At 36.3% G+C, this 12,013-nt stretch overlaps 1 protein-coding gene across 12 annotated transcripts in view; it reads left to right on the top strand.

Moving 5' to 3' along the window:
- Positions 1 to 12,013, top strand: part of nedd4l (NEDD4 like E3 ubiquitin protein ligase) — a 106,042-nt gene that overhangs the window by 77,398 nt on the left and 16,631 nt on the right. For 5 of the 12 annotated variants that reach the window (XM_015339808.2, XM_069187003.1, XM_069187004.1 and 2 more), the window contains 4 exons: positions 424 to 480; positions 2,844 to 2,981; positions 4,197 to 4,316; positions 11,447 to 11,644. In XM_015339808.2, coding sequence (XP_015195294.1) covers positions 424 to 480; positions 2,844 to 2,981; positions 4,197 to 4,316; positions 11,447 to 11,644 — 513 coding nt within the window. The remainder of the gene's footprint in view (positions 1 to 423; positions 481 to 2,843; positions 2,982 to 4,196; positions 4,317 to 11,446; positions 11,645 to 12,013) is intronic. The other 7 variants (XM_006627135.3, XM_015339787.2, XM_069187000.1 and 4 more) reach the window with 4 other exon arrangements.

Below are 12,013 nucleotides of genomic sequence, written 5' to 3'. Positions count from 1 at the left end.
CAAGTTGGTATCTTAGAATCTACAGTACGATGGTACATTTAAGAAATAGCATTTTCTTTTAACTTATTTTTAATTCTTTTGATCACATTAATCATTTGAAAATTTCCATTTATTTTGATGTTTGCTGCAGATGTATTTGATTAGTGCGATAATTGATTTCTGCTACTCTCAACGTGAAAACTACATACCATGTGCTATGTTCTTTTGCTTAAAAAAAATTGTTGGCTTCGTCGAAAGATCTCTATTTGAGCCTTGCCTGTTTCCTTTTTCCATGTATGTAAAATCATTATGCATTCACTGCTTTTTTTTTAATCATTGCACTCAATTGCTCAATCAAACCCTGCAGTCCTGTCGCTCAGAGTGATTCCTCCAGTAAGCTAATGTTGTGCTTCATTCTAAAGAGCCATTATCATTTACCTGCAGAGCTCCCAGTCCAGGAGAACCCGAGCTCAAACTGTCAGTGGTGTTGAAGAGCCGATGGTAATGTGATTTACACATGGTTACTTACAAAAGACTTTTTATTGTCATGAAATATCATTCATTAGGGATTATGTTCATTTGTACTGCCTCAAACATATTTACTGACACCATCTCTCTCCAGCAATATCCTCTAATTGGTTAAATTTGTGATTGTTAAAACCACACTTACTTAACAAGCACATCCCTCCGATGCGCCTTAAGTACAATACTACTGAACAACTTCACACTAGTCCCTGAAAGCAGTCTCTGTAATGGAGTAAGCTACCATATGCTATAACTTTATTCTATAATATTGCTTTGCAGGATACAATAAACTTTGAAGAAAGTGTCACAGCACATCAAAGTTAGTGGCAGAACAGCACAGTATAAAACTCAGTAGGATCTACAGCTGTAGTTCCACGTGTGTTTTAAATCCAAATAATACATAATCCCCAAAAAAGCCAACTGAAATATGCAGCATCAGCCTAGAGAAAATTCTAACTTCTTTAATTTCCCAAACATTTTTAGTTTATTGCAGAAAAGAAAAGATGGTGTGGTAGCTAGCATCGTAGCCTTACACCATCATAGACTTGGGGTTGATTCCAGTCTTTGGTCCTGTTGCGTTTGTCTTTGGGGGTTATACATTGGGTGGTCCAGTATCCTATTGCAGGTTAAAACATGCAGGTGATTTTTGATTGGTTACTGTAAAAATCCCCTTGGTGTTTGATCCCTTGTCCCCATCAAGAACACAGTTACACACCCCACCTCATTGCTTGTCCATTTCCTGAGTTAAGGGACTTGAATTTTCAATACGGTTTACACTCTTGCTTATCTTTCATTGAAACAGTTTTCTTTGTGAATTTTCCCATTCAAATAAACAAACTTGGATTGCTGTTTTGGCATTTTCCAGGCAAATACTATTGAAACATACTTCATGAGAAAAAAGGCATTGCTTTGATAACCTGCTGTTTAAATACTGTTCGAATTAACAAAGCTGTATGTTAACACATACAGTATGCAGTATTCTGTAAATTGCGTGGTTAAAAAAATCATAATACTGTTGTTATCTGTATTAGTATTAGTATTTTAGAAAACCAAAATATCTTATTGACAAATTTGAGCAATGTAATATTTAGTCCCATGATCATATAATCTTTGTTGGTTTTATCAATGGAGTCATAATTTATGACGCATTGCCTTGTGTAATTTAGTTTTTTGTAAAATGGGAGACGTGTTTCTTCTGGCATTTACTGTTTGTACAGTATAAGATGGATTACAATTTTGTGAAGTTTAACACTTTAACTGGTCCCTTCAATAAGCAGTACTTTATCAAGCTCATGAATTACAGAAATTGATCCCACTCTAAGTATCTACTGTAGCTCAAAGCAATGTGATTGGAATAATTTATTAACACAAATGTATAAAAATATATTTATCCATCTATACGCACCTTATGATGACCAGTATCTACAACTTTGCAGATTTTCAGATTTGAAAGGAGAAACTGAAATTCCCTTCGAATTCATAATTACTGTTTAACTTTTGCAAAAGATGCCTTTTTGTGTTATAATGTTTAAACACATTTTTTTTACAGATTAGATTTCTTCTTGCTCCAAGTTGTGACTCATGTTTAAGCCCTGTCTCATGTAAAACCTCACCAAACATGACTTAGTTCAGCAAACAGAAGATTAACAGCTCCTGCTTTTTATCTCATTAACATTACAGTGAATTCTTTGACAAAAATCCCATAACAGATGAATTGGGATAGCTAAAATGTGATGTGCTTTTTGCTTATGCTTGAATGTAATATCTTTCTTTCAGGTTTCTTCAATTAATACTTCTCATTTTCAGAGCAGTGACTTGATTTTTATGCCAGTGTACTGCTATTCTTGTCTAAAAATTCATTCTTAGGAAAAGCAGGGCTGTACATATTAAATAAATTGATTATTTTAATCTATTCTGGGAAATGTTCATTGGAGGTACAGTACTGTAACTGTTTATTAGGTGCTTGTCTGTCCTATTCTAAAAAACACCGGCTCTTGATAAGAGTAACGAATATTACGTAGGATTACAGACAACAAAAGATTTAAAAATGATGTCCTAGAAGTCTTCCACCAGAAGCAGGGTTTTATCCCTCCATGATTGTTCTTGGGAATTCCACATGGGTTTTGTTCTGTCAGCAAATTCCCTCTTGTCCCCAGCCTCGCCAGCAGACAGTCGGAAAAAAATGTTTTCAAGTGCAGGAATGTAATTCTTTATCTGCCAAGGTCTGCCTTTGTGGGTTCCTTGCAGAAAGCAGTGAAAGCAACATTTAATGTTACTTTGGACTCAGGTGCAACCCCATCTGGTTATTAAACTTGACTTTCACACATCTTTCGCGCAAGCAGTCTGCCTCCACCGCCTATGTCCACACTACACCTGGACTGCCTGCAGGATGGGAAGAGAGGAAAGACGCCAAGGGACGAACCTATTATGTCAACCATAATAATCGCACAACAACATGGACTCGGCCTATCATCCAGGTATGAAGACCCATTGTCAGGCCACACTGAATCCTGCCTGCTCAGTCATCTCTTTTTTCCCCCTATTCATGTTTTTTAAAATGCACTAAAATCTATTTCACAATAAAGTCTTTTTTAATAATTGAAGAAAAAGTAGATACCATTTTGTGAAAGTTGCATCTCTTGAAGTGTAGGTAATGATATTTTAAAGCACTTTCTGAACTTGACACTTGAAGAAATGTAATACCATTGAATATTAAGAATATTAAGATTACCATTGATAGCTTAAGAAAAGGGAAATCTGTTGAGGTTTAAAATCAAGATGAAGTACACTTTGTTTTATTACGTTACTTCATTTTCCATCATTCCGTCGTGAGTTATCTGAATCAGACATTCTTCTCGTGTTTGATAGACTAGTTTCAGCATGACAGTCATTGTAAGTATATCAAAACAGTGAATGTCACCCTCAGTGGAATTCACTTGTGTATTTGTAGCAAAAGAGATTATCTCACAGTGGCAGAATAATGTTCAAAAACACTGGCAATTCCAAATCAGATATACTTTAAAGAAAAACAACCTTCTTTTAAGTGCTCATAAAACAGAATTATTTGATTCTCTGAATCTTCTTTATATTAAGCCTTTAACATGAGCCCATTAAGCCTATGTGCCTCAAATAAATGGAACTCAAAACATTGTTTAGTCCAGTTGATTTATGGAGAAATTTTAGTTTGCAGATTGCCATATGCACTGTTTTCCATCATCATCAGTTCAGCAAAAAAAAAACTTGCAAATGAAGGCATTAAACACTGGGGATCGCTCTTGGCAATCGATGGCTTTCTGTAAAGGTTTCTCCTGTGTTAATTGCTTTCTGGCAGGTTAAAATAGGTTTAAATGGTTTAATTAGAAGAAATCCATTTAAAGCAGAATTAGTCCTACTCTTAAGGATTTCTTTTGCTCTTTTCATTGTCATTTACGCTTCTTTTGTGCCTTCTCTTTGCTTCTGTCAGCTGATAAAAATATTTAAAAATAACCAATAACAAGGGCTAAGAGAATCTTTATATGAGGATTAGTTTTGAAGAGAAATTCAAATTATTTTTGCAATAAACAGGTTGATACTTGTGAACACCAGACAGAAGAAGCACTTGTTCATAGATGCTGCCTATCCAACCTCAACCCATCTTCATGAATTCAAAGAATTGCCTGATGCACCATCTAAAAGCTCTCTTTTCACAATAGCACACAGAAGATGGGGCCAGCAGCTCCTCCACGAGCCTCAGCGGCCACTTAAGTGAGCCACAGCTCAGACGACCCCGCAGTCTCAGCTCTCCCACAGTCACATTGTCAACCCCGATTGAGGTGAGAGCTGCCCCTCATTGCACCAAGACTCTCCTTCCTGCTCTGACATCCCCATCTGCTCCCGCACTTCTCTGTTCCAGAATGTTCAATGAACTTCTTGATCTTCACTGTATTCCTCTTCAGCCATCACGGCGCTATCAGTCTTCTCTTTACTCCTCTGTCCGTCACTCTTCCTTCTTTCACTTGTCAACCTTTTCTCCATCCTGCATTCTTTTCATGGCAACCCTTAAGTACAGCAGTTTTGTCTTGTGCTGTGTTGTGAACACTGGCGTCAATGCGAGCCATCAGGTGAAATACTACCACAAGTCAAATTCTAATTCTTTCACTCGCCTGGCTGTGAGTGGCATTGGGTCACATACTGTACCACTCACTTCATTGGTTATGCAACTCTATGGGATTCTTTAAAGTTCAAGGATTGATTCATTACTTCAGTCAATCTAGGACAGGATTCACCTGAGCTAATGGTCTGGATGGCCTTCTGTTCTTTGTAACCTTTCAAATGTTCTTACTGTATGTGCAAAGCGTTTATGTACTTCCCTGTTCCTAGTCTGTCACTACCACTGGTTATGGAGATCCACATGAACATGTCATGAGGGTGATTATGTAGTAACAGGCTAGTGCTGCATATGAATCTTAACAAATAAAGCAAAAAGACACGATTCTTTCTGCTGAATTCACTTGTTTGCTGAAAGAGGACATGGCTTTAATGTCTGTCTTGTGTAATTTTAATTAATGACAAATGATACATTGTTTGAATGTGATGCTGTAAAACCCTTGCCATAAAAAATGGTTTTGTTTCACCATTTGTCAAATTAATGTTTAACAGTTATGATTCTTTGGCAGAAAATAGTTTAATCTTTAAAAAGCTGATCTGCATTTTAAATGGGGAAAAGGCAGTTTAGTTGAATTAGATGAAAAATTAAAATATAATTTACAGTTATAATATTGTATTTTTCCATCCTTTTAACTGTATCTTCCTTCAGTTATTTAACTTTTATATTTATCTGTCATTTGTTACAGATCTTAAATTAGGCTTTTGTCGAAGGGGTTTTCAATTAGTTTAAATATCAGGCTCAACTTTCCATATCTAAATGCACTCTTGATTTCAGAATGTTTTCTCTTAAGGTCAGTAGTTTTGAGAAGTGGTTAGTGTTACGGACTCATAATTGGAATGGTGTAGGTTTAAATCAGAGGTAGGACTCTTTTGCTGTACCCTTATTCAAGGTACTTTATGCAAATTGTTCCAGCAACTACCCAGCTGTATAAATGGGTTCAAGTATATGTTGCTTTGCATAAGTGTCAGCCACATTCTGTATACAGTATACTGTATGCAGAATAATCAAGTGAACTGGAAGGGGTATCTCAATGGCTGGATTTTATCAATATTCCTACAGTGTAACTTTATCAAAAATTAATTACCAGAGATCATGAGCTCTTTTTGGTAGTAATGAAGTTGACGCCAGGCCAAGGTACATAGTTCTACTTACTTCCCTGATTCAGGGCATTCATTACCTCTTTGTAACCTGGTCAATACTGAGATGGGAGACCGCCGAGGAAAAACAAATTGCTGTTTTTTTTGGAGCAGAATTCCCAAAACCTGTGTCCCAGTTTTGAAACAGTTTCTAATTTCTCTATCTGATCTACTGTATAGTAGAGCAGCTGGGGCCTAATGGCAGTTGTATGTCATCTAGTTGGGTGCTGCACATCAGTGGTACAATAAAAGGAATTTGGAATGGGTTCTTTTCTCACGTGTTAGATTTTATGTAATGGGTAAAAAAATCTTTGAAGGTCATTTCATTTTCTCCTTATGGTTTTTGCTTGTGTGTGTTGCTGATTTTTTAAGAAGGTACCTGTGAAAATGCAATCATTATGCAGTATACTACCTTCTGTACTTAAATAACTAAAACTGTATTTAATTGTATTATATGCTCCAAATCATGAATTTCACATATTCATCTGCAAGCGTTTTTTTGGGGGGGGAATCTGTTAAATAGGATACAATCAAATATCACACTACATTTTTTACCTCTCTTTTGTGGCTTTGTTGATGCATGGGTGGAAATATGAATTAAGCGTATTAGATTATATCAAAAGATTAAGAATATAATCATTCTGAATATTATGGAAGCAATAGAATTTAAGCAGGATGCAGTTCTGGTTGAACACTTGATTTGGTGTCTAGTTGTCCATAGCACCTTGTTTAACTTATTTCTTGTATTATCACCTTTTAACATCCTTTCAGGGTGAGTGAGTAATCTGAGAATTTTGAGTTATTTTCAGCACCTGAGATATGTTGGTTATCTCCAATCTCAGTTACTGATGTGGAAAACAAAACACCTTTTGCTGACATGAGTATCATCCAGCTCACTGATTTCTGGAATTGATGAATTGTAAGATTTGAAACTTTGATTCTCTGAAATGAGCCATAGTCCAGTGGTCCAGGTTCACTGATGCTGCAGGTGCCCTAATACAGTACATCAAGATATGTGGTGGCATGGTGCAGCCATGAAGGGTATTTTAAAGAGGGGATTTTCTTTAGTCAAACAAAAATCAAACATCCCAGTCTTGTCTTTCACTTGCAGGTGAACTGTAACTGTTGCACAACTCTGCAAAATAGCATACGGATGTTCTCTTCTGCCATATTCCAACAGGTCTTATGTTGTTGTTTGAATTGTTGTTGATTTCATGCATTTGACTTCTCGGGACCTGAAAAAAAAATACTGTCATCTAAATGATCATAACATTAAATCAAGACCATTATCATGGCCTAGGGATTGTGAAAAAAACAAAGAGGCATGTGAAAAGAGGAGACTGTGATCTGTGCAGACTGCCAAATGAAGCTTAATCTGGGAAATTACTGTAATTGCATTATGATGCACCAGTTAAGGTTATGATTTTATTAAGAGTGTTGTGTCTCCTTGAGACCAAATTAAATATACTATATGAATAGTTTTATTTTCAATTAAAATAAACACTTATACAGTTATACAAGTTATACATATGATTAGCATCCCCAAAAATGTCCATTTGTTTGTATGTACTGTATCACTGTTCTGATATACTGTAAGTATCCTTAGGTACTACAATACTGAAGGTACAGTACATATATATTTTGGATCTTTTAGAAGCAATTTGTGCAAGTGTTTAATAAGCACATCCCCGCTTTGAGAGTGTGGTTTGTACTGATTAGCTCTTGTTAGTTGCTAATTCTGACATAGGCAATATTTAATGACTGAGATGATGCATCATTTAATTAAATACTAGTGTCTCATCTTTATTATCCATCTGTTCAGCCTTGTAGCCATTCCCTCCTACGGTAGGTCAAATAAGTGAACTGGCCTTTCCAAAAATCTTTTGAATCAGTTGAAGTGTGTGGGATTTTGTTTTGTTTTTCTCTTTGAACTCATAGATCCTGTTTAGGGAGGCGGGGGGGATAACCAGGTGTTTGAAATAGGCTGAATATCTGCAGTGACTCTTGGCATCACCTAAGTAAAACGTGCTTAGCAGCTGTTGCCTGTATCAGTTGAGGCATGTTCTTGACTGACTGCACCATTCACAAACTTGATCTTTAACTGGCACTGCAAAAAATTGCTTTGTAAGCCTTTGAGTACAGTGCTGGCATTCACTGGTTCTCTCCATGCTTTCAGGCACAGGCCTGTCCATGTATTATGTCCATAACATGAAAATTGTTAAAAGAGGTATTTTATGCCTTAATCTGATATCTTCTTAATGGATTTAGCTCATATGTGTATAATCTTCAGCAAGCCTTACTTCTCATAGGATTCCTTAAGGTGAAATACTGTACGGACAGTTGATATGGGGATGTACAGCATACTGTATGTGCTTCACAACGACCTAAATTACTTCCTACGAAACTTCCTGACTAATGTCTTTTTATATACCTTTTTTTCTGTAAAGGTAGCAGCCCTTAGATTTCTGTTTCTGTCCTCTTCATGCCTTTAAAGCTTTTATTAGCATTGTTTAAATCAGGTCTTCCTCTTAAATCATGTATGTAATGATGATTGAACAGTCTGTTATTTTGAAAGTACTGGAAAGCATTTCCTCAAAAACAAATGACTTTGATGTACGAAGGCTGTACTGTAGGTTCTACAGGATACAATAGAAAGGTACCCCATTGGAACTCCTGCCAGAGCAAAACATAGGAAATAGCAAAAATGTGCAGTATTTCAATTTCATTTTGAAACAACAGGACATTTGGCAGTCCTGTTAGGGGATTATTGATCCAGCTGCTCAATGAAAGAGGCTGGGCTATCAGATTCAAGCTACCCAGTCATGTTGTCAAAGAAGATACTCTAGCTTCCTTCAGGAAATGGCAATATGAATATTGTAACTATTCTTAAGTTATTGTATTGGTAATGCGGAGCAAGGATCTAGAGAAGGAAATTAAATGGTCAATCTTTTGTGATGATGCATATGATCTATTACTTTTAGAGCAGCTATGCATGTGAAATGCATGGCAGAGTTAATGCTTGATTTGAAAAGGTATTTGAAGGACGTTCTGTGTAGATTTCTTGAGTTAACCCTCTGTGTGTTTAGAGCTACTTATTCTGAATAGGTGATGCACAGTAATTCATTGTCAGTATGAAACAATTGCTACCCAGATATTTCATGTGGCACAGGATATATTCACAAGATATTATTAGTATTCTGCTGTATGTTGCTAATAGAGATGTCAGGATGTAATCATGTAAACTGTAAAAGTCCTGTGTGGTTACATTATTGGTTAAATTACTACAATAGCAGGATGTACAGTATGTCTGGTAATACTCTACAATAGAAACTAACACTTAAACACTGGGAATTAATTTGCCACTGTGAATTATCAGCACAAATAAAGCATTAATATGGATGTTTCTAGTACAATACAATCACATTTATTATGGATTGGTAATCACACTGACAGTATTATATCAATTACAGGGTTGTCTGTAGTTGTGAACTATTATCATCCAATTTTTTACATCTTTGTGGATCTTTAATTAGTTTTTTTTTCTCAGTTACAAACCCATTTTCTAAAAAATAGCATTTTATGCTATTTTTCTGATGTTGTAAACATTGTTTTCAGATATTGAAGCCTGTGTTAATCAACTTAAACAGTTTCTTTAACACGATAAATGTTAGGGTTTAAAAATTGATGTTTTCACTTTTCTTTTAAAGCTCTACTTCAGTTTACTTGTTTAGTGTATCTGCAGTATCACATTTGCTTTGCCATGACCATTTGCATTCTAACAGATATGTGAGGTCTATTGTGAGTACTGTATTTTTTAAGTGTTCAAAATAATGTTTTTTAGTGTTGTGTCCTTCCATGCCTGGGTAACAAGGAGGAGATTAAGCTCATATTCATGCAGAGAAGTACAGTACCTAGAACAAACCACAGATGTGAATGATGGACATTTGGAATTCAGCCTAAAAAGATTAATAGAACACAAATATATCTGAGGTCAATTACAAGGGGATTAAAATAGAACATGCGATGTTTTTGTAAATAATTGGGTATGTTTTAGCATATAGTATAGGGGGGCCCTCTGCATAGCACAAACAGTAAAAACTCAGAGTGTGAAATGGACCCGTGGCACAGACGCAGACAATTAGAGCCCTAGTTACTGTATGTTACTAGACAGGTGACAACTGCATGGAGTGATGGTCAGTCAGGATCCTCTCAGCTTAATGCATAGCATTGAATTTTTGACTCACTGAGTACACCAGTACCTCTTTTTACGAACATAATTTGTTCCCAGAAACCCTTTCGTATAGAAAAATTTGTAAAACGAGAAACCTATTTCCATGATTTCTTATGGGGAAAAATCATGATCCGATACAGATCCCCAAAATAATTTTTCACCAAAACACGACAAAGGAAACTATAATAATTAACATTCATACTGTGGTTTCCGTTTTTAATATTAAAAAAAGCTGCTTACCTAGTTAGACATTATTAATCATACTTGAGTACAGTACAGTTCTGTACTATACAGTAAGCACTTCATTTGCTTTTGTGTAATTACATCCACACACTCACATTTTTCATTTTCTTTAGTGTTCATGTTAAAGTCTAAACCACAAATGTTCTTACACGAAAAGTAAAAGCACACACAATAGCGAACACGCGAAGCTGCAAATTGTACCACTTGTGTCTCTTGTGCCACTCTGCAGGCTCTGTGTTAGCTGTCATCCATACTAGTTAGTGGAATGTGATGCATACACTAAATATAAAACGAGTTGTATGGCACCTTTCTCGTCTCTCTCTACACTTGGCAGAGGTTGATACATTTTTCTTTGTATCTCTTCTTCATGGTTTCGAAGTTGGCTTTTGTTATTTGAAATGTGGGTAAGAAGTCGCCTGCTTCATAGTATTGAATTTTCATTCGTAAAATGAGGTACAGTATGGGTGTACCTGCAAGCTTGAGGAGACAGTCCTGTGTCCAGTCTCTTCTGTACTATGCAGAGGGTCAAACACAGGAGAATGTCTGCAGGTCCTCATTCTTCCTATGCTATACTGGAGCTATAGATAATACCTAACAATTTGGTTATTCTGAATTAGTTGGGTGTGGAATTAAAAAAAAAACATTGCCAAGTACAAATAAAAAAAACAAACCGTTATTACATTGGTAGCTCATTGAAATGAAAGGATATACCACGTAATGAGAGGATTTATTTGAATGTTTTATTTTGTCATTTGAAGCTCTTGTATTCTTGGAGATTCTTTCAAAATTCTATTACTTCTTTTTATCTAAAGATAATGATCACTTACATATCAAGTTTTATTATGTTTGTACTTTTCAAAGAGACTCCCATTTCATGGATGGGTCACCTGCCAGTTTATGGAATTAAGTGCAATTAGCAATACTCTTTGACTTCCCTTCTCTGTTGTCCTTGCAAGTTATTACTGTATAGGTCAGCAACAAAAGACGCACCCTTTACCAAGTGTTTTTGTATATGCTACCAGAAATGCTTTCCAAAACAGGTTGGTTGAAAAATAGTGGTGATGGATAATGTTTATTTTTACCTTCAAAGCCAGAAACAATAAGTGCAAGCTAAGCAAATTGCTAATGTGATTTGCCGGTTTTGACCACCATGTCAATAACTTTATTGCTGTTCTGGTGTCTCAGGGCGCCAACAACGTACAGGTGCGGCGGGCTGTGAAAGACACCTTTTCCAACCCACAGTCCCCCCAGCCCTCACCGTACAGCTCCCCCAAACCTCAGCACAAGACCGCCCAGAGCTTCCTGCCCCCTGGCTGGGAGATGAGGATAGCCCCAAATGGGAGGCCCTTCTTCATCGATCACAATACAAGAACCACTACATGGGTAAGGTGCCCTGATTTAATTCCATTTAAAGCATGACAACGTAAATGTGGAGACATGTCTTCATTTGAAAAATGTGATGTTCACAGTTGCACAGAACCACTGGTTCTCAGTAGTAGTATATAATAGTAGAATTATGTTGGCCTAATTGGAAATTTGTGTCCTAGATGTGTTCTGCTTAGGTCTTCCAGTGTGATACCTTTTCCTTTTTGTGTGTGTATTGCATTGTGGACAGAAAGTAAAAAAAAATTGTAGATGCTTATCATAAACTACAGGGTAAGGTTCATATTTCAATTCTAATTTTTAAAAATACACTTCCTCTGATTCTTCCAAGTTAGCTGAATGCCAAAAGTTGTAGCTGAATGAAGAACA

This window comes from Lepisosteus oculatus, chromosome 3, assembly GCF_040954835.1.
Source record: "Lepisosteus oculatus isolate fLepOcu1 chromosome 3, fLepOcu1.hap2, whole genome shotgun sequence".
NCBI classification, from domain to species: Eukaryota; Metazoa; Chordata; class Actinopteri; order Semionotiformes; family Lepisosteidae; genus Lepisosteus; species Lepisosteus oculatus.
The sequence above is the reverse complement of the archived record's forward strand: the minus strand, read 5'-3'. Positions and strand labels throughout refer to the sequence as shown.